Source organism: Podarcis filfolensis, assembly GCF_964270895.1.
Source record: "Podarcis filfolensis genome assembly, chromosome: 3".
NCBI classification, from domain to species: Eukaryota; Metazoa; Chordata; class Lepidosauria; order Squamata; family Lacertidae; genus Podarcis; species Podarcis filfolensis.
In genome coordinates, this window is record NC_139606.1 from 92,318,452 (window position 1) to 92,346,381 (window position 27,930).

The window sequence follows — 27,930 nt, forward strand, 5'->3', positions numbered from 1 at the left end:
AGCCTCCATCACTTATGCTGACCACAGCGCAAGAACCCCTCAGCAGCATAATTATAACCTCAATGACTAATCCTCTCTTGCCAAAAGGTGATTAGTAATGTTTTATTTTTCAGCTTGTGTGGATGCATTGCTGTTTTTTTCCACCAAGACCTAAATTAAACATGGCTCCATATTCTTGAGAACAATACCTAATTAACTTGTATGAGTTAAGAGAACTAACACACATACACCTTTCTTTTTAAGGAAGCATTTAATTCGAGAGTGTTAACTTTAATGTCTTTGTGTTTGGCCAGGTTGGAATATTCTTACTTTTAAAAAGAGAAAAGATCTCCCCACAAAAAAAGACAGAACCAACAAGTTTAAGATTTATTATAGTTTTTTTTATTAGCAAACTTTCATGGGAAAGTTCTGGGTGTGCTAACAACAGCAGGCACATGGGCTTCACTGTTTGGCATATGACACTCAACAAAATTGCACTTTATTGTTATGGTTCTGTTACAATACCAGGAATTTTCAGGCCACAACTCAAAACCAAGCCTTTGTTGATGTACTGTTTTCTGTATATTTCCATTTATTCTGGTTAGCCCTCACACCTGAAGCAGTTTGTCGTAAGTTCTGGAGGCACTCAGTTTCAGTTTGCGGATTTTGCTTTGATTTAGATGTTCTGTTTTTGTTCCCATTTACTTCACTGACTCTTACAACCCATTTGTCTCTGCAGTTATCACAAGAGTCCCTTCTGATTATTAGATACGTTTTTCTCCATTTCACAACAAGAGTGAACCAACACCCTTGAAGATAAACAGAGAAGAACTTGCTTCCTTTGGAGGAGTTCTCAAGTTCTCCTTGGCATTTGGAAGACTTTGGGATTGAAACAGTTGCTGTAAGTGGAGAAAAAATATTTCAGGGGCTATCTTAACCTGCTCTGTAGACAGTTACAGTGCAGAACTTGCTGGGACAGTAGTCACATATCTATCGAAAGAATGATGCAAAGCAGTTGCGCAAACTACAGAACTCTGGCTATGCACATTCCCAGACAAAGGAGAAGAGAGGTAGCATGAAGTTTCATTTGACCCCAAATTTTAACTGCTGACATGAGTGGGGGCTCCATTTCATGCTCACATGCTTATAATCAACTGAGCAACTACACTGCTGGTTTTGACATAAGAGCTGGCAAGTGGTGTCCTGCTCACCAGAAGACAACATGCCTATCCTGAATTCATTTTTGCTGCTTACGTTCAGGTCGCTGTTATACGCTGACTGGGGAAGGACGTGCTCATTTGCAAGCCTGCCATCTAAGAGCTCCGCGCACATGTGCGTTTCTTCATAGGTTCTCTTCTCTAACGCGCTGCAGTTGTTGGCATGGCATGCCAAAGGCTCCAATTCGTAATGCTCGTGTTCCATGCCCGTTTTTTGACCTCTAGAGTCCAACTGATACTTACTGGCAGGCTGAGCTTTGTTTTGTTCCCCGTCCCCTTTGTTCCCCGACAACGCCTGGGAAAAGGCGCTGCACTGCAGCCTTTTCGGCAGAGGAATCTGACCAAAAGTACCTTGGGGCCCAAGGCAACGGCACATGCACTGGAAGAAGAAGGTCGCAAAGCCCCAACTAATGCACATTATAAGCATCATGAAGGTACCAAGCTGAGTATATGCCAGAACGGTGGAAGGCATCATCATGGCGCCGGCTACAAATGTGGTCAGCGCAGCCATAGCAATTGCCGAGCCCATGCGGCTGAGGGAGAAGACGACTTTCCCTTCTCGGTCAGGATCGGGAGCTAAGCGATAAGCAACGCCATAATGCACCGCGAAGTCTACCGATAAGCCGACAGCAACAGAAATGGTGACAGACTCCAAAACATTTAGCTCCCAGCCAAGGAGGACCAACGATCCAACTGTGACAAAAATGGTTCCTGCTATCGAAACTATTGCATAAAGGCTCAGTATGATATTCCACGTTGTGAGCAGCATTACGCTGAACGCAACAGCCACCGAAAGACCCATGGCAATCAAAGTGCCATCAGAGAGACTGTCCTGGAGATCATAGAACTCTAGGTTGCTCACAAACCAGCCACTGCTTAGACCCTCAGGGGCAGTGCTCAGCTCATCCGCAATCCAGGTATCTACCTCTTTGTAGAACTGATGCATCTTCTCGTAAGCCAAGGTGAAGAGGTAGGTGCTCTGGAACTCCAGTACTACTGCTCTGATGGTATCGTTGATGTCAAAGCGAGGCCCCGGGGTTTTGCTGTCTAAATGGTACCCTGTGCTTATTTCAAGTTCCATGATGGCCCTCTTGATGCATAACTCAAAAACCTCCTGTTTATAGGGGAAGCTCCAGTGACTGCAGCACGGATAGAGAGCCGGCTCGTCGCAGTCCTGATTTTCCATCCACTGCTTAAACGTCTCAATGAAGCAGCTCGTGAAGTCCTGCTCTTCTGTTTGGTAGAAAAAGGTCTGATTTCTCAGCCTCTGGCAAAACTTCAGAATCCAGAGCTGTGAATCTGGGCTTGCAATATTGAAAGTGCTGTCCAGTTTCAGCTTCCCTTTGCTTTTGGGATTTAGGGGATCCCCGTTATCCTCAGGAGAGACCCCCCAGATAATAGTGATTGGCATATGAAGCTCTTCTCCGTGATGGACACGTTCAAACATGAACAGCTTTTTGTACTCTGCGTCATAGCGTTCAAACGGATGGGAGGACCTGAACACTTGAAACTCGGAGAGTTCCAGGGATGGCAGCTTCATCTTTGGATTCACACAGACGATATATGCTCCCCCAACAGTTAAGGCCAGGAACCAGACCAACCAGATGTAGCGAAACCTGATAACTATGTGTGGCAACACTTTCTCGAAAAAGATCCGGGATGCTTCCGAGGCTGTGAAAGCAACCTTGCGGAACATTTGGCACAGCACTGTCCAGCAGCTTTTGTTATTGTACACACTTGCCTGAGGCTTTCTGAAGCAACTAAATATATTGAGTAGATACCGTTCGTGTAACACGACGACTGCAGGTAACCAGGTTACCATTAATACATAGTTCACCAATATGGCGGTGCCAGCATAAACACCAAAACATCTGATTGCTGTGATATTGCTGACATAATTGGCATAGAAGGCAGCGGCGGTGGTAAAACTGGTGACAAACATGGAAAGGGCAGCATGTTGCAGGGTGATGCTCACCGTCTCCGAAGTGGCAGCTTGAGACTTGTCAAATTTTGTGTAGTTCCACACATCGCACAATACGAAAGCATCATCCGCCCCAATCCCGACGAGAATAATCAGTGCAGTGAGGTTCATAAAGGGGAAAAATTCAAAATTAAATACTACCCGATAAAGAAAATAAGAAACGATCAAGGAGCTAATTATTGCAAACATAGTCATCAGTGTGATAAACATGGACTTGGTATATATGCACATGACTAAGAGAACAATCACAATGGCTATAGCAGGATACACAGTATCCATTAAAAGGTAATCTTGGAATAAACTATGCTTTATTCCAAACTCAATCCCTGTGATGGTGGTTATTCCATCTGAAGAGTTCCAGTTCTCAAAGTTATCCAGATAGATATTCATCATGCTCTCCCCTTTTTCAGTAGGTGAAAAGAGCATGCTGTACTTTAAAGCTGGTAAGACATAGTCTGTAGTCTTTGGGCTTAGAAAATCTTTGTCTACTAGGTAGTGGAGAATCTGGTAAACAGCATTGTACTTTGTACATTTACGAGGCACATTTGTACACTTGAGTTGGTCCTTCCTTCTGGCTGCCATATCCCAGCAATCTGGTCCCAGGGTCCCATTATAGTAGTATTTGGCACATGTACGGAGCTGCTTCAGAGTGTGAGAAACATCTTTCTCCACGAGCTTTTGACAGGATGATCTGTTGTTTAAAATGGCAATGTAATTGCCTAGCGTCCAGCTGGGGCAGCACGAAGCAGCAGTGGTCCTCTGGCAGAGATCACCAAACTGAGCATGGGATCGTATCTGCGTAAAGAAAGACAGAAAGAATTATAATAAGAAGCAGAAGTGCAAAGCTCAAACACCATTTTAACATTTTCGCTGCCCACAAAAAAATCTTCTTACCATCTCTAAAAATATTAGTTCCAACTGTGGGATTTCTCAAGAAGCATTTGAGTGATTTGGAACCAATTCTTTGTGATCACTAATTGCACACACTTTTGAGCTCTGTCCTTCCCTTATGCACATTTAGCAAGAGCAATTTATACTAAGCAATCAGTGGTTTTGATAGCAAATGATGAGCTAATGAGATGTAATTTTAAAGGTAACATATTTCGGAGACTAAATTTACTGCTCGTAGGTTCATACCAAAAAAGTCAATATACTCCATCAGAATTATTATTTTTTTTTTTTGTATACTGAAGGCAAAGGAAAATACAGGCACCGGGAATTCTCAACTGAGCATGCTGCTGTAGCTACATTTATACAAATGTGAGTGCAAATTGGTTAAAACTGGTCACCTGGAAGTCTTGAGTGTATCTTTAACTACAGCCAAGAACAGAAAAATCAACTGATATAAAACAGACTGACTTGTGTGGACAAAACTATAATTAAATTTTGCTTCTTTCCTCGGTTCTCAGTCAGGACTATGAATCCTTTCTTCACCAGATCAAGAAAAGGCAACAATGCAGGCAGACAGGTAAGAGGCTTGGTTAAGCGTTTATGTGGTACCTGAATTTCTCAATCACTTGACACGGCTGCCATTTCACAATGTTTCTAGGGTTATCACACATCTATTAAAGTTGCTGATGACCACAGGAAAGTCATTTTCCTAGACACATTTAGAAGTTAACTGGCACAAACTGTGGCAAGGCTTCAATATGCATGTAAAGACCTTTTCAGACTAGTCTTTTGAACTGGTTCCCATGCTATCTTTTTGCATAGGGAATGTTGGAAGATATCTGTGTCAGGATCCGCCCTACTCTCAAGTAGGACCCTGGCGGAGACACATGCCCGACTGGCATGTTCTCTCCCGCCTGGTTGATCGTTCGGGAGCTTCAAAAGCTTTCTTCTGCCTGAACATCACAGCGACTGATGCCAGCAGACATTGGCACATTTAGGGAGCCGCAGAGTTTGCACAGTCGGCGTAACAGAACTCAGTAGCTCAGCATTTGGCTAATCTACATTTATTTACATATAAAGCACTCGGAGCATTCTGACTTTGCTGTCTGATGAGAAAGAGGAAGGAGCTAAGAGAAAGAACAGAGGACAATAGTCCCACTTCACAGAACACAGTAACACAAACATTCTGTCTCCCTCACTTCCCACTCTGTGGAGTCAAAACATACAGAGTCATGTGATAGACAACAATCCCATGACTGCAGACACAGAGAATGAATCTGAGAGAGTTCCTTGGACAAGTTTAACAACTGCAACATGATGCGACAAAGAGGGTATGTACATACTATATCCCACAAGGGCAACAAACCTGTAACACCCCCCCCCCCCAAAAATCCCCAGTGTTACCTTTTCCTAACTGGTCAATGCATTCAGAGAATATATTGCTATGTAGACTCCTTCCATCACTCCCAGAAATCAGAATATATATATTTATGGAAATACAGGAGGGATAGGCTCCTTAATTTGTGTTGGCACACCTACTGAGGTGTGGGGATCTTTGTGACACTGCTATTCAAAGGGCCAGGATACTCATTAGTTAGGCCTGCAAAGCTTCAGAATTAAGTTGTGCCTAATGTACATCTGGACTCACTAGTCAAATTTCCTACTTGGAATGCATAACAAAGGACCAATCCTGGATACACTTATGTACTTTCCCAATATTATCAGAGGATTAGTCTTACTAAGTCACTTACACATGTGCTTAAGCTTTTTGAAAGCCAGGCACATTTCAGACATCCAAATATTCTGGTTTTGAGTCATATTGAAATTGCTTTGGCTGATTATGTGCAATCCTTTTATAGCAGAGGGAAAAAAGAACAGGATTTAGGAATTCTCCTGATCGTTATAAAAGATTTAATATGGCCTTAATTTTGTCAAACAATTTCAGAACAATAATGACCTAGCATTCCATAAAAACAGGATAATTCACATTTGATTGTTTCCAGATAAAAACACTCACACATGTAAGCTCAGGAAAAAACGAACAACCTAATAAATAAAAGGAAGCACTGGAATGCCATCTCTTTATTTTTCATGGCCCATGTCAGGGAGGATACAACATGAAAGCCCTTCAGGTCAGCCAGACAAGCTGGGAGGAAAAAACTATCATCCACTTTACTTATTCAAGTTCAATCTGAAACTGAGAGTTTGCTTGCTATTTCTCAACACACTGCAGACCTTACATATTTGCTGTTAAAGTAAGCCTCACAAAAGATAAAGATAAATTGGCTGTTAGAACTTGGAAAGGGAGACTTAGCCTGGAACTTATCAAAATACCTCATGAAAACATTGTTTTAGAAATACTGCTAACACATGCAAGGGTTAGGGGTCTGTTTTGTTGCTACATCAAAAGGTGTTGCCAAGGCCACTTTGTGTGTGCGAGATTAGATGTATCATTGTGATGTTTTCCACTTGTTCTGCAACCATCTAAAGAAAATATTGTGCTTAAATTATCTCTCTGTGGTTTTCAGATTTCTTACACTCCCAATGTGACCATGTGCTCTAGAACCCACACATTTCTTAGTAATACTATATTGTACAGCAGGAGGAACTTACCGTATTTTTCCGTGTATAAGACAAGGTTTCCCCCCTAAAAAACAATGTCCAAAATTTCAGGGAGTCTTATACACGGATAGATCTCCCCCCATTTTCTTAAATTGGAGTCCCCCAAATAAGGGGCGTATTATACACAGAAAAATACGGTACCTCTGCTCCTCCAGATGTTGCTGGACTGCAACGTCCATCATCTTCCATTACTTATGGTGGCTAGGGCTGGTGGGAGTTGAAGCCCAACAATATCAGAAGGATAGCAGTTTAGCCATCTCTGTTTTAAGGGAAGACTGGTAATGGCAGACGACCTGTCTTTTAGGGGGCTTTATCTATGTTTCACACTGGAGAATGAGGACACGCTTCCAAGAAACCCCAGAGTTCCTCAGAAAACAGTTTGAAAGCAGTTGCTACGTGTTTGTTTATTAATCTATGACTTGGCTTTCACATAAATTTCAAGGTGATTAACAATCATACAATAGAAAGATGTGGGCAGTGGCAGTAAAAGCCCTGCTGTGGACGGGGGCTTCTGATAGTTTAGAGACTTCACAGAGGGGTTCTTTTGCAGAACAAAGCGACCTCCTGGGTATATAAGAGGTAAGACCTCAAACCACCTGGTCCCCAAACTGTTTCAAGCCATGTATGTTAGTACCAAAACCTTGAACTTGACCTAGCAGCAATTAGCAAGCATTGTAGATCCTGCAGACAAGGTGTTGTGTGCTGGCTGCAGTTCGCTCCCCACAGGCAGCCTAGCTGCCATATTCTGCACCAGCTACAGCAGGGGTAGGCAACCTAAGGCCTGGATGTGGCCCAATCGCCTTCTCAATCTGGCCCGAGGACGGTCCAGGAATCAGCGTGTTTTTACATGAGTAGAATGTGTCCTTTTATTTAAAATGCATCTCTGGGTTATTTGTGGGGCCTGCCTGGTGTTTTTACATGAGTAGAATGTGTGCTTTTATTTAAAATGCATCTCTGGGTTATTTGTGGGGCATAGGAATTCGTTCATTTCCCCCCCCAAAATATAGTCCGGCCCACCACATGGTCTGCGGGACGGTGGATCGGACCACGCCTGAAAAAGGTTGCTGACCCCTGAGCTACAGCTTCCAGAACTATGTCAAGGGTTGCCACCTCAGGGAGAACACTGCAGCAATTCAAACTTGAGGCTACCACTGCATGGTCAAGCTGTCCTGATTGAGAAACTGCTGTAGAAGTCTGTAGAAGGCACTCCAAGACCATCAGTAACAGAGCTGCATCTAGGGCAGGCATGTCAAAACTCCGTTTTGGGGGCTTAATTTGGCCCGCTGGAACCCTGTGGCAGTATATGTCTGGGGGTAAAATCCTAAAAAGCAACTCAGTACAGTGGTACCTCGGGTTAAGAACTTAATTTGTTCTGGAGGTCCGTTCTTAAGCTGAGGTACCACTTTAACTAATGGGGCCTCCCGCTGCGCGATTTCTGTTCTCATCCTGAAGCAAAGTTCTTAATCCAAAGTACTATTTCTGGGTTAGCGGAAGCGTCTGTAACCCAAGGTACCACTGTAACTTCAATCCTAAAAAAAGCTCAACAACTTGGGTTTGCCCTCACGCATGGTCACTTCATCAAACCTGGCCCTCTTTGAAAAAAGTTTGGGCACCCCCAGATGTAGGGGAACCCCCAGACCATGCACCTGCTTCTTCAAGGATAGTGCAACATCATACAGGGCAAGCAACTGTCTGACTTCCCTAACCGGGGAACTGCGCACTCACAGAGCTTCCTGCTTGCCAGGATTCACACGCAGGTTATTAGCCCTCGCCCAGCCCACCAGTGCATCCAGACATTGATTCAGTGCTCACTTAGCCAGTTCCAGTTCTCTGTTACAGTGACACAGAGTTGGGTACCAGCAATGAATGGATGACACCTCACCCCATATCTCCTAACGACCAATCCCATTAACTTCATATAGATGTTCAATAGCACTGGAAGCTAATACATTGCCCTGCAGCACTACATAACTCAAAAGCCAGGAAACTGAGAAACACCCATCCAATACTATCTTCTGGAACCTTTCCTGGAGATAAGACCAGAACCATGGCAGAACAGTGCCCCCAGTGCCAATCTCCCAAGGTTGGTCCAAGAGGATACCATGGCTGATATGAGCCAATGAGAGATCAACCAGAAGCAGCAGGGTCACATTCCCCCTCTCCCTCTCCAGGCCAATTTAGTCCCAAACCCTCTTCTAAACCCAGACTGAAATAGTTCTAGACAAATCTATACATCTACTTGCAGCAGGATTTTCCTATACTGGAATCTCACTTGTGAGTCTGTTTTTGGGAAGCACCCTAGAGAAGATTTCTAGGTCAGTTAAAATCTAAAAGCATATGATCAATTTTTAAAAGGGCTTAAACGTTAGCAATATACAAACTGGGGGCTGAATCCTGTAGCCATTCTGCATATGGCATTAACATTAAGATTATGTGGGTGCAATGTGTGAAGAATTATAGGATCTTTTCCCAAGCATAAGTAAGCCAGATGGCTAAAGCTGATACTGCATGCCCAAGACAATTTGTGTATGACTGGTACACAGCTGGCAATACAATTTATAATATCCCGCCCCCTCTTATGGAAATGCTGGGAATTTAATCAAAGTTTCCATTAAAACACATAATGGCACAGAAAGGAAATATGGCAGACCTTAAACTTTCAAAACACCAAACAAGTTGGATTTGCTTCCACATGAGTTAATGGCATTGACTTGAGCACAGACGGAGTCAGGCCTTTAAAGGAACATGAACTGGAAAGAGATACGGATAGCAGGCAACAAGAGAGAGACATTAATAAAGATGAAAGACCACAGAAGACATCAATGCCTCATTACTGGGCAAGACAGCCTCAGTTCAAAGATCCAGAGGTTTGTAGGAGCTGTTTTCTAAATACAACACACACTTAAAAACACCACCTATTTCCATATGGCTTGAACAGCCAATGAAACTTAAAAAAATAATTCCGTTAGAATAACTATATGCAGTTCCCATTCCCCTAGCTCATTCAGTATTGAAAGCTTTTCTAACCAGAAGCCATCATTTTAATATCTGGGTAATACAGTGGTACCTCGGGTTACAGACGCTTTAGGTTACAGATTTCGCTAACCCAGAAATAGTACCTCGGGTTAAGAGCTTTGCTTCAGGATGAGAACAGAAATCGCGCGGCAGCAGCGGGAGGCCCCATTAGCTAAAGTGGTACCTCAGGTTAAGAACGGACCTCCAGAACAAATTAAGTTCTTAACCCGAGGTACCACTGTATTGCTACTTCTCCAAATTCTCATGATAGCATCTACAAGCATAGCAAATAACTTGAGAAGCTATCATCTGGTTTAAAAGTAGCCCACGATTTCAACTCAACCCCAGTTGGGATTATGCTAGACATCGTCCTCGTCATCATAATGATAATAAAAATTATTCAAGTGCCTCTAAAGTAAACATCCATGCAAGTGTGCTGCAAAGCTGTAAAGCTGCTTGAATAAAATTATGTTATAAAATAAATGGCTTGTTTGCTTTATTATAATCACGTAGAACTGGAAAATATTTTAAAAGCACTATTACAAGCTCTTCATGTTGAATTCAGTGTTCTTTTGTAATTTTGTGGTGCTTCAAAAGCAGGTTTTTCTTCATTCTTTTTTCAAAAGCAGATATTAGTATTAAGCAGTAACTGAAACATTTCCCCTTATATCTAGCGTGCAGGTTGGGTTGCGAAAGCCTTGCGACAATGAATGATTACGTGAACCCTAAATAAGTTATTACCCATTCATTCCTGCACACACATCCCACAACTGAGTGCTCATACTTCCACTTGCATGGATTCTTGCATTGTTGGACATAACAATCTGATAACCCACAAAAATCTAGTTTTCCATTTCCCTACCAGCCCGCCAAGCAGCACTGGGAGGGGCAAAGTACACGTGGCACCAATCATGTGGTTTGTCTGTGGCTTTTCTTTCGGAAATAGCCAGCACAGGACACCAGGCCCAGATTGGGACCATGGTGAGAGGAGCAGGGGGGCACCAGCCCTTTTCTCTCCTGCTACAGTCCCAATCTGGACTGGACACCAGCACATGCAGTTTGCATGGTGACCCAATCCGGATCAGGACCATGAACCAACCATATTTTGAGGCTCCAGCACCTGTCAAAGTATACCAACTACTGTAGATTCAGAGAGTGACAAGCTCACATATCATAGATATACAATATGAACATACTCTCTTCACTTTACCAAAGACCTTGCATCAGTTAAGGTCCATTAGTTAAAACCAGACTTCATTCTCAACTATATGCAACGTTAACTTCTAACACATGCAGGAGGAACTCACAAAGTCCCTGAGGCTGCCTGTTACTTTTTACATTTTGGTTCCTTGGGGGAATAAAAAAAGGCCCTAACTATTTTGATGATGGAAAACATTCTCTCCTGATCAGAGCAGTCAAGACCAAAGTGTCTTCTTTCATCCCTCTGTGCTCTGAAGAGGAAGCAAACTTTGCTTTCTCAGAATACCACGATCTGGATTGAATTATTTTGGGGGGCTGCAGGGGGGTATTTACGCAAGTTACTGTATATATGTCTGCGTTCCCTATTGCCAACCTATTCCCTTTTGGACTTACAAACCTAAGCAACCCACGGAATCACACACAAGAAAACTACTTTAAGGAGTATTGTAAACGGGCAAAAAATACTTCCTCGCCAAGATGACAAAACAATCAATGAGAAAGACAAAGTCTTATTCTGAAAAATGCATACTAAATCCTGCTCCTCTCCTCAGACAAAGTATTCAGAATAGGAATGGGTAGGAAAAAATGAAGCAGACAGCACTGTTAACCTTGAGAAGGGGTCATAAAGAAATGTTGGGCAGCATTATCATCACCAGTGTAAAAGGCAAAGTTTCTTTTGTCCTAATGGTTGCCTGCCAATAAGTACCCTGTGACAAGCAAGACTTTAGTAATTATCAAAGACAAGAACACGGCGTTTCACATTTAGTCATATGAAAATTTGATATCTGTACTTACTCTCATATTATCCACATTGCACATTGATTTTATTGCAGGTAAGTTCCACAAGTTATTTCCATCTGCTGATGTAAATACCACTCGGGAATAGCGATCACCTGAAATAAGATTGACATATTAAGGAGGTTTCTGATGTTACAGACCTTGAGAGTTAAAGTGTAGGGTATGTTCTAGTTCAGTAGCATCCTGGGACACTCTCTTAGTCTAACCCACCTCAAAAGGTTGTTGTGGGAATAGGATGGGTGTGGAGAAGCATTTACGCAGTCTTGAACTTCATGGAGGAAAGGCGGAATTATAATGTAATGAATAAAATATATAGCCTACCTAAATTGGTGTGCCTAAACCACCTTCTGTACTATATTAACATATAGAAACTAATTGCCAAGAAAAGCAGCACATAGAAACTGGGGGATGTTTTATAAAGTTAACATTCATTTTCAGAAATGTTGAGTTTGTAATCATCAGTTGCTAGAGTCAAGTGTCTTATTTTAGTGCATACACTTTCAGTATCAATATACTTTGAAAAATAGCGCCAAAGGGACCAATGTGTTATTGGTGTGAGTGGGTTGGGCTGAAAGGAGGAGGAGGATTTACACCTCTCCCATTTGTTCTAGCACCAAGGAGAAGCAAGCATTCAGCTATCCATTTACTTCCAGTGGTGAGAAAGGAGGACATGCAAAATGCCCTTTCTTCCCACACCACAAACTTCACAAAGCTGCAGCTACTAAGGAAGTAAAAAGTTCATTTCCTGGAAATATCGTGCAGGATTCATCTAATGAACCCCGATAGCAGAAGCCATGTGCAGGACTTCTGTTTGTGTGACGTCTCCTTCCCCGTGTGCCCCCCACAATGGGCTTCAGGTGTGTGTATCTAGAGACTCCTCAGACAGTGACCGCAGAGGGGAGAGAGGATTGTTCTGTCTGATATGCTTGTGTAGACCCACTCTTTCTAGTGCCAGGACACTGAATTCCACCCATGCACATTTTCGTATCACTAGTGGGGGGGGGGGAGAACAAGTGCATGTTAAATGCCACTACTATGGTGATAATCTCTAAATGTAGTAAAGAACTTGTAGCTTGGTAATCATCCCTTGCTTTTCAACAACTGAAAAGAACATTTCCTAGGAAATTGGAAAGGTCAATAGATAGCACCAACTGTACGTAAAATATTAGTTAATCTTCCTCACATGCTTTAGATCAGGCATAGGCAAACTCGGCCCTCCAGATGTTTTGGGACTACAACTCCCATCATCCCTAGCTAACAGGACCAGTTGCAGTCCCAAAACATCTGGAGGGCCGAGTTTGCCTATGCCTGCTTTAGATTCATTTCCTAACATTTTTGCACACTTAACACTCACTTGGAATGTCGCAGAAAAAGCTGTCCTTGTGGAAATTCCAGTCTGCTTCTCTCTTCTCTCTTTCATAGTGATCATCTGAATATCGGTTATCTCGATGGCTAAGAGAGAACAAATTTTCATCTTTGAAAATATAGCATTCGAACAGCTTACACTTTTAACAGTTATCTTTGTTTCAATAGTAACTGCACAAAAAGGCAGCAGCGGAGGGGGGAGTGCCATGAAGATACATGTACTCCAGTTTTGTTGGGTGCTAAAGACATACCTCTTTACTCAGATGTTTGGAGCTTCTTGGGGGTGTCACTGGTTAGGGTCAGGAAAATCTGGTTGGCAGAACAGTTTTTGGCAGGGATGGGGAACTTATGTCTCCCACTACCTGCAGGATAACTCTGACAGGTGGGTGGAGCAACCCGCCCATGAATCACTTAGAAATAAATTAATTAAAAGATAGCTGAATGCGGGAGGGACGGGGGATGAATACCTATCCACAACCAAACAAAGAACAAGCTGCTCCTACCATGATTTTCAAGAACAGTTCTATCCTTAAAAGAACACTAACATAAAACAGGGTCAACAACATCATTACTCTGTGTTCTCTGCTTTTTATACTAATATGGGCATACTGCCTCATTACACATTTTCGGCTGTGGCCGCCGGATAAAGTAAGAATTCCCTAAGAAAATAAATCAAGTTTCACATGACTTCCAGGCTTTAAGAATTCAAATATTCAAAATAGTTTTTTATATCACTGTAAATGCTTGTTAGCATGCCACCTTGTTATTAACACTGACCAGGGTTTATGATTAAGAGAGCCAGATGTTAAAAAGTGTGCAGTGCTATTTTTGTTGTATGGTGTGTGGGGGGGGGGGAGGAGAGGTTTAAAATAAGTTCCCACATTTCGTTTCATATGATACATAAGTGGAAAACAACAGCAGAAGAGAACATGGTTGAAAAGCTCTTACCTCTTAGCCTGCTCATCTGCATATTTGAAAGGATAGTTTGCTAAGGTTGCTTTGTAGCCTGTGTTTTTCACCATATTATTCCAGGTAACCAGCCGCTGTCCTATTGCAGTTCCTCTTGGCTCAAAACCCTATGGCAAAACATTAGAGAGCTTTTTTAGTGCATGCCATCCTTTTATTTGAAAAGGATGTTAGCAAGTCCAATTGATGAGAAACCTTCATTAGAAAGCCCTTTCTCCGCAGTCCTATGCAACGAATTCCTATATAACAAATTCACTACCACCAAGTCTTGCTCTTCCATAGGCCAAGGTAGACACAGATTGAGCATTCTGGGGACCAATGGATAGAAATGTTTAATTACCCTCCCCTCTTCCCTCTCCATCCCCACCATGGGCCTTGCAAAGGTCACCTTTGGGAAGCTGCTATTTCCATTGAAAGGGAAGCTCCCATAGGTGACAATGGAGATTTCACTTGAAACTTCAGAGGGATTAGTTTTGTTGGGATTGTGGCAGAGAGAGCGCGAATACGAGAGTGAAACTTCTCCAGTCCAAGGTCCCCAGGCTGCTCGTTAACACCATTCATGCAATTAATGGTGTGCCTAGCGTGGTTCTTAGTTGTTTGAGAGTTGTCCTACAATGTATTCAATCCCTATGGTAGTTCAAGAGGGAAAATATAGCTGCTCAAGTAATAAGCCTACAAACTGTGATGTCTAGACCCTGACTGAAATATAGCTTTAGGTGTGCCTGCAATAAAATGAAATTGTCTAAAGCTTGCCAACGGTTGTTTCTTTAAAAATAAGATAAAATTAGAGGGCTTGGACTCATATCCTTGCCTTGTTTAACCATTTATGGATTCTTATGTTTATGCCAACAGTGGCACATTTAATGTCTAATGAGGAGCACACTACAGCCGACTTCACCTAAATAGTTCAACCAGATGGTTCTGCGACAACTTTTAATAGTGTAGTTATTCTCTCCCCCTGCCCCCCAGCCCAGAAGACTCTCCGTACCTTTGATGGCTTGTTTTTTATTGTTAGCAAAGCCGATTACTAACCAAATATTCCTCTTTCATCTTCATGCTGCCATTGTTTGCATGCTCTGTTGTCTCTGTCTTGAGAGACCACACATTTCCCATATTGCTCACACTGGGCTTTGAAATGTATGAAGCTGTTCTTCAATAACCTAAGCATGTGTAGACGTGCTCCACATGAAAAAAACACCCCTGAGACTCTGCAAAGCCACCTCCATAATAGTTGCTACATGCAGCGATCCATCAGTACGAAGTGCCTCACTACTGGCGGCCATCATCTGGTTTGTCTCCATGTGACTGTAAAAACACCCTATCAGAGTTTCTTTGCAGTACAGAGAGAAACTGACAGCATTCAATACACGTGCAAAAATCTGCACCCAGTAGTTTGCTGCATGAGCAGCTAAGTTATGCAGTCATGGGGATTGCGTTAAGCAGGCTGTGATTTCCATAACCCCTTGATCATTGTTGTATTGCCACTGTTATCCTCTTTACTGTCTCTGATTACCAAAATGCCTGACCACTGAGGCTAAATGCCAGGCAAGAACGGAAGACTGCAACAATTTCATTGTGGTGTAGTAGTAGTAGTAGTAGTAGTAGTAGTAGTAGTAGTGGAGTTTGGATTTGATATTCCGCTTTATCACTATCGGAAGGAGTCTCAAAGTGGCTAACATTCTCCTTTCCCTTCCTCCACCACAACAAACACTCTGTGAGGTGAGTGGGGCTGAGAGACTTCAGAGAAGTGTGACTAGCCCAAGGTCACCCAGCAGCTGCATGTGGAGGAGCGGAGATGCGAACCTGGTTCAACAGACTACGAGTCCACCACTCTTAACCACTTTGACCTGAGACCAGGGATCAAATCCCCACCCAGCCGTGAAGCTCACTGGGTGATCTTGGGCCTGTTTCGCCTGACCTACCTCACAGGGTTGTTGTGAAGAGAAAATGTGGGGGAAGAGACATGTGTACCTTATTGGAGTAAAAGTGGAGGGATATAAATGTAACATAAAAAACCCCCACTGGGTGATGACCCCAAGGGTCATCTAGTTCACCCCACTGCAACGCAGGAATCTCAACTAAATATGTTATTGTCCCAGAGTTGGAAAGATGACAAAGTCCCTACCAGAGAAGAATGGCAAGCCAAGTTGATGGACTATGCCGAGATGGCAAAGCTGACTAGAAAACTCAGAAACCAAGAGGATTTAAACTTTATAAAAGAATGGGAAAAACTTACAAGTTACTTAGGAGGCCATTGCACGCTGATGGAAACAAGAGCAGGATTTTGACACACTTGTAGTGTAAAAAAACATTGAGGATAATATGGTTTGAAACTGGAGTACAGATTAATATGCACAGTTGCAGATGTTCAAAATAAGACTCCGTGGACGGGATTGGGGGAAGTCGCAAGATTCAGAGAATCTCCACATACAGTATTACTCTACTGATTTGAGTTTATTTGTACTTTTTATTTGTAAAATTAATTAAATGTCTTTTAAAAAAGCCCAAAACTAAAGATACTCAGAAGTTCTTCACAAAGCGCCCCCCCCCCCCCGCTTAAACTGCATCCTCCCAAAATTGCCTCAGGAGGGGCCAGCAAGCAGGAGGATTGGAAGAGGATTGTTCCATTGGGTGAGCTGTTATGCTTACACAGACAGAATGTTTCTAATAGTGTAATGTTGAACTCCACCCATTGACTTCAATGCGTCTACTCTAAATATGATTACACAATACTTTTGGTAAACTCATTTTAAAATTTAACAGGATAGATATTCCATGTACCATTTCATAACACTGATGGTGTTATACTCTATAATCTAGTCATTACCATTTAATAAACCCATAATCTTCCTTTTACTGGAGTTGCCTTCTATACAGCACATTCAAAACTGAAATTATTTTCAGAGGTGGTGCTGGAAGAAATCTTTTCAATTTGTGTGTTATTGATTAAAAGGTTCAGCAGCTGCGCAGACATATTTGAAGACATCTGGGCTCAACTACCAATTTCATAAATATTCAGATTTGGCGTTTTGATTTGCGCACATCTGTATTTGAAAGCAATATAATACATTTGCTGAGAATTCTTACAGCTCTCTGCTTACCATTACTGCTGGAAATAACACGACGATTTGACAGCACAAGATGATAATGTTTACTTACCAATAATGGATCAGAGAAGTCTGGAAGATCTGGGACTAGTATTCCAACCAACGCACACACCACAATTAACACAGTACACAGGCCTAAAACCACCACCGGCCAGTCAGCTATCAGAGCTGCATAGCTAGAAGAAAATGGAAAATAACTATTTAAAAGGGGAAGGTTCGTATGTGTGTGTGTGTGTGTGTGTGTGTGTGTGTAGAACCAAGGAGAAGATAAATTTTACTTTAAATCTGTTTTTAATTCATGAAGGTAATTTAAAAAAGAAAAACAATTACCACAATGTTTGTGGCAATTTAGAAGTGGCACTTCCAAAATACATCAGGCTGATAACCAATGTTACACGAGTGCAACAGGACTACTGCTTCCTCTCATTCTACTTGCAGTCTCCCCTGTGTCCCCGAAATCTGCTCCAGAGTATTGCGAGATTTTTTAAACTTCTTCCTCAAGTTCATGTTTTTGGTTTGGTCAGAATATTTCCAAATTCAATACCAAAAGTAAACCCCATACAATGTTAGAACATGAGAAGGGCTAGGCTCCAGCTTCTCTGTAAAGGGTTTCAGGGATTTAATGTAATTATATTGCAAAACATGGAAATGTAATTTTGGGCCCAGTTAACTCAAACACGGTGGCTCGGACATAAAAGGAAACAGTACTGTATTACTCCGTGCTTGAAGAGTTATATCCAGTTTTAAGGCTAGCACCAACAAACTGAAGAAGATTTATCTGGTATGCAAGACACAATTAAAAGGTAAAAGACTGGCCATATTTACTTAAAGGAAAGAAGACTGAAGAGGGCCAAATAAGTAGACCATTGCCATGACAAAGAGGTCACATGCTTACCAGATGTACAAAAAAAAAAAAAGGATGAAAAACATGGATTCAAATTGCAGCATAGCAAATTTAAGCTGGATATCAGAAAGGATTTTCCAACTACAAGAATTTTAGGGCAGTTACCCAGAGACGTTGCAGCGAGTTCTTCCATAAAGATTATTAGAATACCGATCAGATGTTGGTTCTGTCTAAGGAATCTTGCATTTATTGGGACTGGTGTGGGTCCATGCTGGGAGTTAATTCCAACAATATGTTCTGACAATATTGAGTTGATGCGAGATTTCAACTGCTCTTTTGTAACCTGGAACATTCCAACTTGCAAGGGGGCAATCTTAGAAGAATGAGCTGCTGTGTTGCACTGCTCACAAAAGTAGGCAACTCAGACGAACCTTTATTTTATTTAACACAAAAAATATGCCAACAGTGTATTGTTGGACATCAGTATGACTGTTTTGGGCAACTTGGGCAATGTTTAGGGCAATGTCCGGCAAGTTTCTCTTTTCACTTAACAGATTTCTCTTTAACATAAGCTGTAAGGCAGAATGCTTTAACTGTCTTTGCAGGCAGTGATCCTCCTCAACTAAGGAAATGTGAATTCAGCAAAAGGGGAAGAGATGCCAACTGCTCCTCTCAGGAAAAGTTTGCTGCCTAAGGACATAAGCATGTGTTGTTTTGTGTCCGCTAACAACTCTTATGGCTTCTTGTTTTTGTTTTTCTTATTAACAAACTGGGAACAAAAAGCGAATGTTTTGAATGGTCTTCATTAGTGAATGACTACAAAGATGCACAATCAATTTCACCAGAAAAAGGAGAGAAACTAGGAAGGATTAGAAACAGGGACAATACCACCCCCTTTACAAATGAGCTGAATCTATTCTTCAGGCTGCTTCTGATAATGTTTGCTACAAAAAATAAAAAATAAAACAAAACATTTAAACAAAAACTGATAAAAGGTGGTGACGTCAACCTTTCTCTAGCATGTGTGTGAGACGAGCAGATTTGTGTATTATATAACCAAGGCAGGGAAAATTAACAGTGGGAAAGGTAACAACAATAAAACACTCTAGTCACTCTTGTCGGCGGTCCATCCCTACCTACACTGTTTGATGCAAACTTTGTTTAGATTTTTTAAATAAAAAAAAAACACATTTATTCAAGAGTTACAATATAGCTTTGTCCACTGCCATAATATCACAGAATGATCACTCCAAACTTTGTTTCGATGAGCATTGTGGGTTGAGAGATTGTTTGATAGAAATTTAGTCTTCAGCTTAATACAATGAAGGTGTTACTTTCCCGCCTCTGTCTCTTGTTTTCGATTAATTTTGTATTCTTATGATCATTCGTCACCCTGCACACCAAATTTATATATAAATTAGTCACATCAGGTGGTGATGTGGTCAAGTCTATGAAGGTATCGTCCGGAGTGCCCCTCAGCCCCCAGGATTCTTGCCACACCAGATCGCAGTATTTATACTTATTTGGCTTCCTCATTACTTGAGTCCTGAGGTGGTTTGGACTAGTACACAAAAGATGTTTCCATGAATAAAAACCACAGAAGAGAATATAAAGCATGGAAATAATTCACATCTTACCTTTTTGGCCACGTTAATGTTCTGGCTGGCCTGAAAATCAAAAGAAAAAGAATCTTAGATAGATAACAGATATACCAATGCCCAATAATTTCCCTCTCCTCAACATGTTTATAGAGATCAGCAAGAGGCAGTGAAGGGATTAAACTAGTAAGTTTGCTTTTCAAGGATCTACACTGTGCTAGTATTTTGATGCAGATATATCAGATGTACTTTGTCATTAAGAGCTTGCAAAACCAAGGCAAATTTTACAAGTTAAATAGAAAATGGGGGGTGGGCGGGGCGATGATCCACAGCACTTCCTTCCCTTTCTACAGAATGTATTCTGGAAACGTTTCCCAAGTCAATTTCCAAAGTCAAGCTCATACCTAAGACACTCTATACAACACTGATTTTCTTGGCTAACAGGAAAGAAACAAATAGGAAATTACAAACCTCTATTCTTAGATCGTTTAAAAGCAGTTTGCTTTTAAACTGCTATGCATTAAATATGAAAATATTTCATGTACACACCAAAATGCAATACACATTATCTTTCTTGGATCCCTAAGTACAAATATGCTAATATTATTTTAGTAAGAGAACGTGGCCAAGAGTTCTGAGCTGTTTGCTCCCTTCAAACAAACAAACAAGAGGTCATGCTCTGATTTAGAAAAAGCAATTCAAGTTTTGGTTTCCAAACTCTAATCAGATGACTAAAAAAGGGCCTCCTGGGAAAGCTGAAAATCCTCTGAAAAATGCCAGATATATGGACATGACAAACATAACAAACAGATGTTCAGAAATAACTTAAGCTAAGCTTCAGGTAAAAAAAAAAAGAAAAGTTACTTCACATTGAAGGTCAATTCTAAAAGGTGCTTCTGTTTGCTCCTAAGCTACTGAGTTGGTGGATAGTTTTTTTCAAGAAAAGTTCATTCGTAGAAAGGTATAATGTTTCTAGTTTTGAAAGAAGAGAGTTTTCAAAATTGCTATATGATAATGCTATTGATGAAACCATGAAAAGCAACTGTGAATTCAAAGACCATCACAATCAACATAGTGGCCCACTTTTGACAATGCAACCAACAGCAGTGTGTTCTTAAACACATGAGCCTCAGTCTTATGCACTCCATCTTCTTCAGTCCTTAATATACACATTTCTCCAATATGTAACAGAAAATGCCTACACTTGGATCTAGGGCAAAGCATGTGGGGACCTAGTTGTGCTTTATCACTGCTTTAATTAGGCATTCTATAGAATTCATTATACTGCTATGTTGTACCAAGCCCTGCTTGGAATGCACTTTTTTATAACATTTGGATAATGCATGGATAAATTACATTAATCCACAATTCTCTCGTGGGGAGTCAGGAGTGTTTGCCCTTCTCCACAAAGCAGTTGGGGAAGGTGTTCTTGACAAACCAAACTGGAGCATAAAAAAGACCTTTTAAAACTGTGCATATCATCCATTAACGCAGCGGGAAAATTCTATTTTGCTATGCCTTTCTACGTTTAAGCATAACAGAAAAGACTGTTGAAGTCAAAGATGGATAATGTTCCTAACCAACATAATAAAGTCGTCATAAAACAGCTGCAACGTATTGGTTACAGTGCAGGGCTTCATTTTGGTGCACAGCTTTTTTAATGCATACTTTTGGAAACAAAACAGTTTGATAGCAGGTGTGACCTTTAACATTTCAGACTTGAAGGACTTAATCATCGCTTTTGTGCAGCTCAAATATGCTTAAAGCCACTGAGTTGGTAGAAAAGGGAACATAGATGCAAGCTGGGATCTCTCCAGAACAATTTTGGGCATATCCACTGGCCTGCACAGATCGTGTCTCTCTCTCTCTCTCTCTCTCTCTCTCTCTCTCTCTCTCTCTCTGTGTGTGTGTGTGTGTGTGTGTTTGTTTGTGTGTGTGTTAAACACTTTCAGCATGCCATGTCACCAAAAGCTTTTCAAACTCCTTAAACTTTTTTTTTTTAAAAGAGTGGCCTGCTTTGAAGTATTGCTGGGGAAAGGTAAGGGTGGTTCCTGCTTTTTGAAAACAAAATGCTGCGCTGCAATTATTTGGATTCATGTCCTTTTTCCCCAGAAAGATGTTGTGTGAATTATTTTTAAACGCTATCTCAAATAAAGTCATACTCAGCATAGGCCCATTGAAATCAGCGGACTTAAGTCCATTCGTTTCAGAGAGTCTCCTCCAAGTATGACATAAGAAATAAATACTGGCATAGATACTCACTGATAGCTTATGGTCTCTGAAGAAATTAATTTGTTTTGCTCAAGAACAGAATTCGGGTCTCTGGGCTCTGCTTAATAAACTAACTCTCTAAATCGTATACTATGGAGAGAGTTCAAGGCTAAGTTAGTAAACCAACTCAACATTCAGAATGATGAGAGAGAAGACTGCTTTGACAAAACTACTGCCATCATTTTCAAGATGAAGTAAAAGGGGAAATTGTATTATTTCCAGAGCAGCCATTTCCTGATCAACTTAGATGTTGGTGAAAATGAATTCGGGAGGGGGGGGTTGGGGGGGGAGGGAGAGGCTTCATATTTAAACACTTGTATTCAGACAAACCTAACTGTCTGCCCTGTAGCAGATGTAAGCAAACTGACCGATAAACTCTTGGAAAAGGAAAGCAGGGCATGCCAACATAGAAATGCACCATGTCACAGATCTGAAAAGAATACCATATTGTATTCATCCTTTATAAATAACCCTACAGGACATTTATGAAAACAGGAACAATCGGTATTTACTGTTCATTATTTCCATTTGCAGATACTGAACTGACTTGCCCGGGACAGTCGGCGTAAAAAAAAGGTTGCTGCCATTTTGGTACCACGCAAGATCCTTTTAGTTTCCCAGGCTTTTAAATCCTGTTACATTGCTTTTATACTGCTTGGTGTTTGCTTTTAATCCCGACTGCCTTTATACTGCTCTTTTGTATCATGGTGTTTTAATCATGCTTTTGTTTTAAAATTGTATTGTTGCAATGTTAACTTATTGAAAGCTGCTCAGAGAAGCTCCTCAAGGTGGGGTATAAATCTAATACACAAGAAAAAAAGTAAGATAAAGGTCTTCGTTGCAAACTGTTGGATAAACATTGCTTTAATTGCTGCATTACTTTTTACTGTTGCATTACTTTAAAAAAAATAGTAATAATCCGCCACCACTCTGAGAACAATTATGGTTGAAAAGCAGTATACGTATATTGTAAATAAAGGGGACATGAAAGCGACTATAAACACTTACCTGGGATACTATAAACATGATAATGTTTAATGAGGCTTTCTTCCCTACAAACCCTTACCTTCCAACTTTTGAGAATACACATTCATGGGTTCAAGTGTTATTTTATATGCCTCCACTACTATATATATAATTTAAGTCATGAGTGCATATTAAGCTGATCCCTGAACTTACAGTTCAATACAGATGATGATTTCAGGATGCTGGCATTCTGACAAATGCAGAACAAATCTCTCTAAATGCATACAGTGCCACAGTTAAAGCTTCATATGCTTGGCTAGTAGTTCTGAGAAAAAGCATCCAATTGTATTTCGCCCCTCGGCTCTGCCTAAAAGATGGACATGACTTTTCTTCTCATGTTGTGTCTCGTCACTCATAAATAGGCCTTCAAGGTTCTATTGCTTAGGTTCAAGTATACATAGAGCACAAAATTGGTACAGGATGCTGTAGTTTGCTTAATAATGGGTGATTGGGGTGCATATTAACAGAAGCTTTCCTGTCAGTCATGTTGGCTTCAAATGATTTCTAACTTTGTCTTTTGCTCCAGTATATTGAAGTCAGTGAAAGTAATAATTGAAGCTTAATATTTAGATGGGAAGGGGGTTTTTGCAGCCTAATTACGGTCTCGTGTTGGAAAGAGGTGGTTTGGGGAGTGCCAACGCTATTATATTCCATCATTAACAGTGGCATTCTGTAATAGTTGCAAGTTATTTTACATTTCCCTAAGCACAACACTGTGATTCACATTGCACCAGTGTTCATGAATATGATTAACTGGTTCAAAATAAGTTTCTAGCTAAGAGGCAGCATATCAAGACAAACCTTTTAGTTCATGGAAGGTGAACACATAGCCTTCAAGATGTTAATGAGCTCCAACTCCCCATAAGACCCAGACAGCATGGCCAATGGAGAGGGAAAATGGGAGTTGTAGCCCAATAATATGCAAGGAGGCGGGAGGTACTTCATCCCTGCTTGAGCAGAATGTGAAAAATCCCAGTATTTGCAGGTCTTTGGATATAGGTAGGTAAACATAAAGGACTCCTTGATGGCTACGTCCAGTCTAAGGCGACTATGGGGATGCAGTGCTCATCTCACTTTCAGGTCGAGGGAGCCAGTGTTTGTCCACAGACAGCTTTCCAGGTCATGTGGCCAGCATGAATAAACCGCTTCTGGCACAACGTAACACCGTGACGGAAACCAGAGCGCACGGAAACGCTGTTTACCTTCCTACCACAGCGATACCTATTTATCTACTTGCACTGGTGTGCTTTAGAACTGCTAGTTAGGCAGGAGCTGGGACACAGCAACAGGAGCTCACCCCATTGTGCAGATTCGAACTGCCAACCTTCTGATCGGCAAGCCGAAGAGGCTCAGTGGTTTAGACCACAGTGCCACAGCATGGAAGAGGGAAATCTTGCTGTAATTAAAGAAAAGTAGCTCTCATTATGACTGTAACTTTTAGAGCAGAGAGAGCCTGACTTGCACCAAATGGGCAATATAGATCGTCAACTGCAGGAAAGTTACAGGGAAAAGGCATACTGAACAGCACTCTCATTTTCACCCAATAAAAACAATTGAAAAACTCAAGACAAATGTGTATCAAAGTTGTCACGCCACCATCAAGTGCCTTTCATTGTCAATTTGATCCTGCCACTCTGTCTTTCAATATCATTGCAAAGTCCCTGATTTTCATGTTATTTCTTACAATTTGCCTGCCACTATGCTAACAGAAAACCACCAGAGCAGTCAAATATATAGTGAAACGTGACTACAGTAGCTTAATCTAGGAACTGGTACATTGGTTGTGCTAGTGAAAATGCTGTCCCCATATGCTGGGATTTGTATCTTAGAACAGCTTGCATTGCCTTTAGCCTTACCTAAGATTTTACTAATGTTCCCTTCCCTGTATCATATTTGGGTAATGGGTCTGCATTCTTTACTCTCTTAAGAGACTGATGGTTAAACCAGATCCCCTTTCCGCACCCCCTCCCTAGCACTGAAGCTAAATGTTTTGAGATCTATGCATTACTTTATCATCCAAATAGACTGTTACAAAGTCCTGGCAGCCTTTGAACACTAGGGCTATTCGTCTCTGGCATGAAAATCAAAGGAACTGACTATAAATGGATGAGGTCTTGCTGGGATCCAAAATGGTGCTTAAGCTTTGGATTTTGGAACAAATGGAATTTACTAGAAATGATTTACAGATCGTCGTTTTTCCAGCTGTCACTACCTTTCATTTAAAAAGAAGAAGGCAAAAATGAGATACTGCATTTCATAGGATTGTGCATCTTTATTTTTCCTTGAGCATCGCCCACTGCAATTATTTTTTCTGACATTCTCTGTCTTCAGTTTTGGAACCAGCAGGAACATTTCAAACATTACCTTTTCCTACACAAAGACGCAAAGGGCATTACTTTGGCATGGATGCATAATGCCCTGAATGTCCAGAATTGGCCTCCACAGTCACTTACCGGCCCATTGTTAAAACTGTGTTTATGAAAGACAATCTTACTTGGCTACAAGTGATCGCCAAAGAAGAAGGTGATTTTATTTTTATTTATTATATATATATATATATATATATATATATATATATATATATATATGGTATTTCAAGATAGGTAACAACTATTTAAAATAATGTAAGGCCAGGTAAAAGTAATTAGAAGATAGAACAGCCAATATCCCTCACATCTATTCCAGCACAGGACTTATACGTCAAATGCTTGGCAGAAGAGGAAGGTGTTCATCTTTTTACTTGCAACTTTTCCACCTCCTCAACTGCTTTTCCCTCTAGCAATTACAGGTGCACATTTGTGAGAGTAAATGCACACATCTGGAAGTCTACAGGAGGGAAGCAGCCAGAAAGGGCCCTCTTGGCTCTTCTCTCCTCCAAATCAACCCTGCCCAAATCTGCTTTACCCTAACAGACATGGCAAAAACACTTTTTGGTGCACACATTTCTGCATATAATGTCCTCCCCCCAACCCCACTTTCAGGCCTCTCATGAAAAGATACAGTTTGCTGGGTTAGCTAAATAAAAGGTTCTGAAATATTCAAAGACAATAAAAGTTTAATATCACTGTGAGTCACAATTTGAGAACAGGCCAACATCTAATTTGGAGCAGGCATTTTACTACTAAATACTTCGTAAGATGAAATTCTTTTGTGCTGCCTTCTCCACATCCCTTCCATAACCGAAATGAAATTGAATAATAGTTGGCCTAAATGATGACCAAGTGGCTTTCAGCAGCATTTTTGGCACATAGTTGCTTCCATAACAGACTTTATTTGTATGCTTTCATTACACCTCCTATTTCAAGCAGCATCACAAGGTCAAGGTCAAGGTCACTAATATCTTTGAGAGGAAACTGAAACGATTCAGCAAAAATCACACGAGACATCAGACTCCTCCAAAACTGCACAAGAGGAGAGACACGAAGGGTGAATATTGACAGTTATATGCATGATTATAGTTGCTCATTAAAAATACTAATTCTCTCTTTACTGTATCCAAACTACAGTTTTGAAAACTCAACGCAAGCTGTGTGTTTCCTAGTATCCCTTAAAAGTTTTTCTTATGATGCAGAGACCTTCCAAAAGATAACACATGCACTTACACAGAAATCCTCAAGATATTTGTGAAAACATGCCAAATATTACAAATGTTTGTCATAGCATCTAAGGCTTTCAAAAGGCTACTCATGCATTATGGATCAGCGAGGGGTGGTTTGATGTATTTATACACATATTTTTATCCAATATTTTTCTAGTGCGCATGCACCTAACAATTAAAAACACAATATAAAACCCGAGGCAATATAACAAAGCAGATAGGTACACAGGAGACAAACCAAAAGCATCAGATAAAAAAGGTACTGAATTAAAAAAAAGCGCCTGCTTAAACAGAAAGATTTTGACCATAGAGTAAACCACCCCAGAGGAGACCAACCAAGCCTTATGGAGCAAAGAGTTCACATATTTTAGATGCAGCCACAAAGAAGGTCTTTCTTCCATCCCCACCAGTCGAGGTTCCATAGTTGGAACATAGAGAAGGGGCCCCTCTGTAGGAGCTTAGGGAATGGAAAGGGTCGTGTTGGATATGGTGATTTGCAAGGCCACCTGGATCCAAGGCAGGGGTCGCCAACCTTTTTGGATCATTTTGAGAGAGTGCTTGGGGCACCAGTCACATAACAGCTGTTGGTGTGTGTGTGTGAGAGAGAGTGTTATGTGTGTGGTGCAACACAAAATTAGAGAGGCAGCCACCCCGGCAGCCTTATGTGAAACCATAGGAAGTTAGCTATGCCCTACTGGTCCCAATTGTGGAGATATACAATCACACTCACTCACTGTTATTATTGCTATCTAATAGCAACAGGCCACATTCCTAAGTACCAGGAAAAATATACAAGGTGGCCACACTACTCACTCTCATTTTCACAGAAATCAGTTAAATGACTTTTTGCCCCACAACTTTCTTTTTCCAAGGGCTAGAAAATTTTTCAAAAAGAAAAATTAAAGCTTAAGAGTCTGCGGCATCTGCCCAGGGGCACCAGTAAAAGCCTTTGCAGCTGTCTATGGCACCAGGCTTGCAACCCCTGACATCAGCCATTTTATAGTTTGCTGCTTTGCCTTGTCTTGGATTTTAAAAATGAATCAAGTAGTTCAGCTTTGGAACATTGCTATTTAAGAGATGGAATTTAGAAACAGCCTGAAGGGTGTTAGCTAAATCTGTACCTTGTACAAAGCAACTCCCCTACAAACACACACACACACATACACGCCTTCAAAAGAGTTTGCAATCCTAATTTTGGACGTTTTACTCTTTGGGCCTAAGTCAACAAAACCATCGTAAAGTAGTATTCCTGCTCTCCAAACATATCTGAATGACTTAGATGTCACCTAGGTCATTTGGAAAATTTGGGTTGTGCTGTATTTGCTCATATAATTATACATTCCTCCCTCTTTTTCTACTGCTATTTCTCTCTCAGTTTTCATAGGAACTGGGAGCCCAGCATCAACATTAAGGAGATCTAGATTCTACTAGTAGTTTTCACCAAGCAAGTGC

The 27,930-nt window shown here is 41.1% G+C and overlaps 1 protein-coding gene across 3 annotated transcripts in view; it reads right to left on the reverse strand.

The window, feature by feature from the left end:
- Positions 1-358: 358 nt before the first annotated feature.
- Positions 359-27,930, reverse strand: part of DISP1 (dispatched RND transporter family member 1) — an 87,810-nt gene continuing 60,238 nt past the window's right edge. For all 3 annotated transcript variants that reach the window (XM_083604877.1, XM_083604879.1, XM_083604878.1), the window contains exons 3-8: positions 19,623-19,652; positions 17,194-17,317; positions 14,017-14,144; positions 13,058-13,155; positions 11,701-11,798; positions 359-3,972 (exon numbers count right to left, since the gene is read on the reverse strand). In XM_083604877.1, the coding sequence (XP_083461003.1) occupies positions 1,063-3,972; positions 11,701-11,798; positions 13,058-13,155; positions 14,017-14,144; positions 17,194-17,317; positions 19,623-19,652 (3,388 nt within the window). In that variant the 3' untranslated portion in view covers positions 359-1,062. The remainder of the gene's footprint in view (positions 3,973-11,700; positions 11,799-13,057; positions 13,156-14,016; positions 14,145-17,193; positions 17,318-19,622; positions 19,653-27,930) is intronic.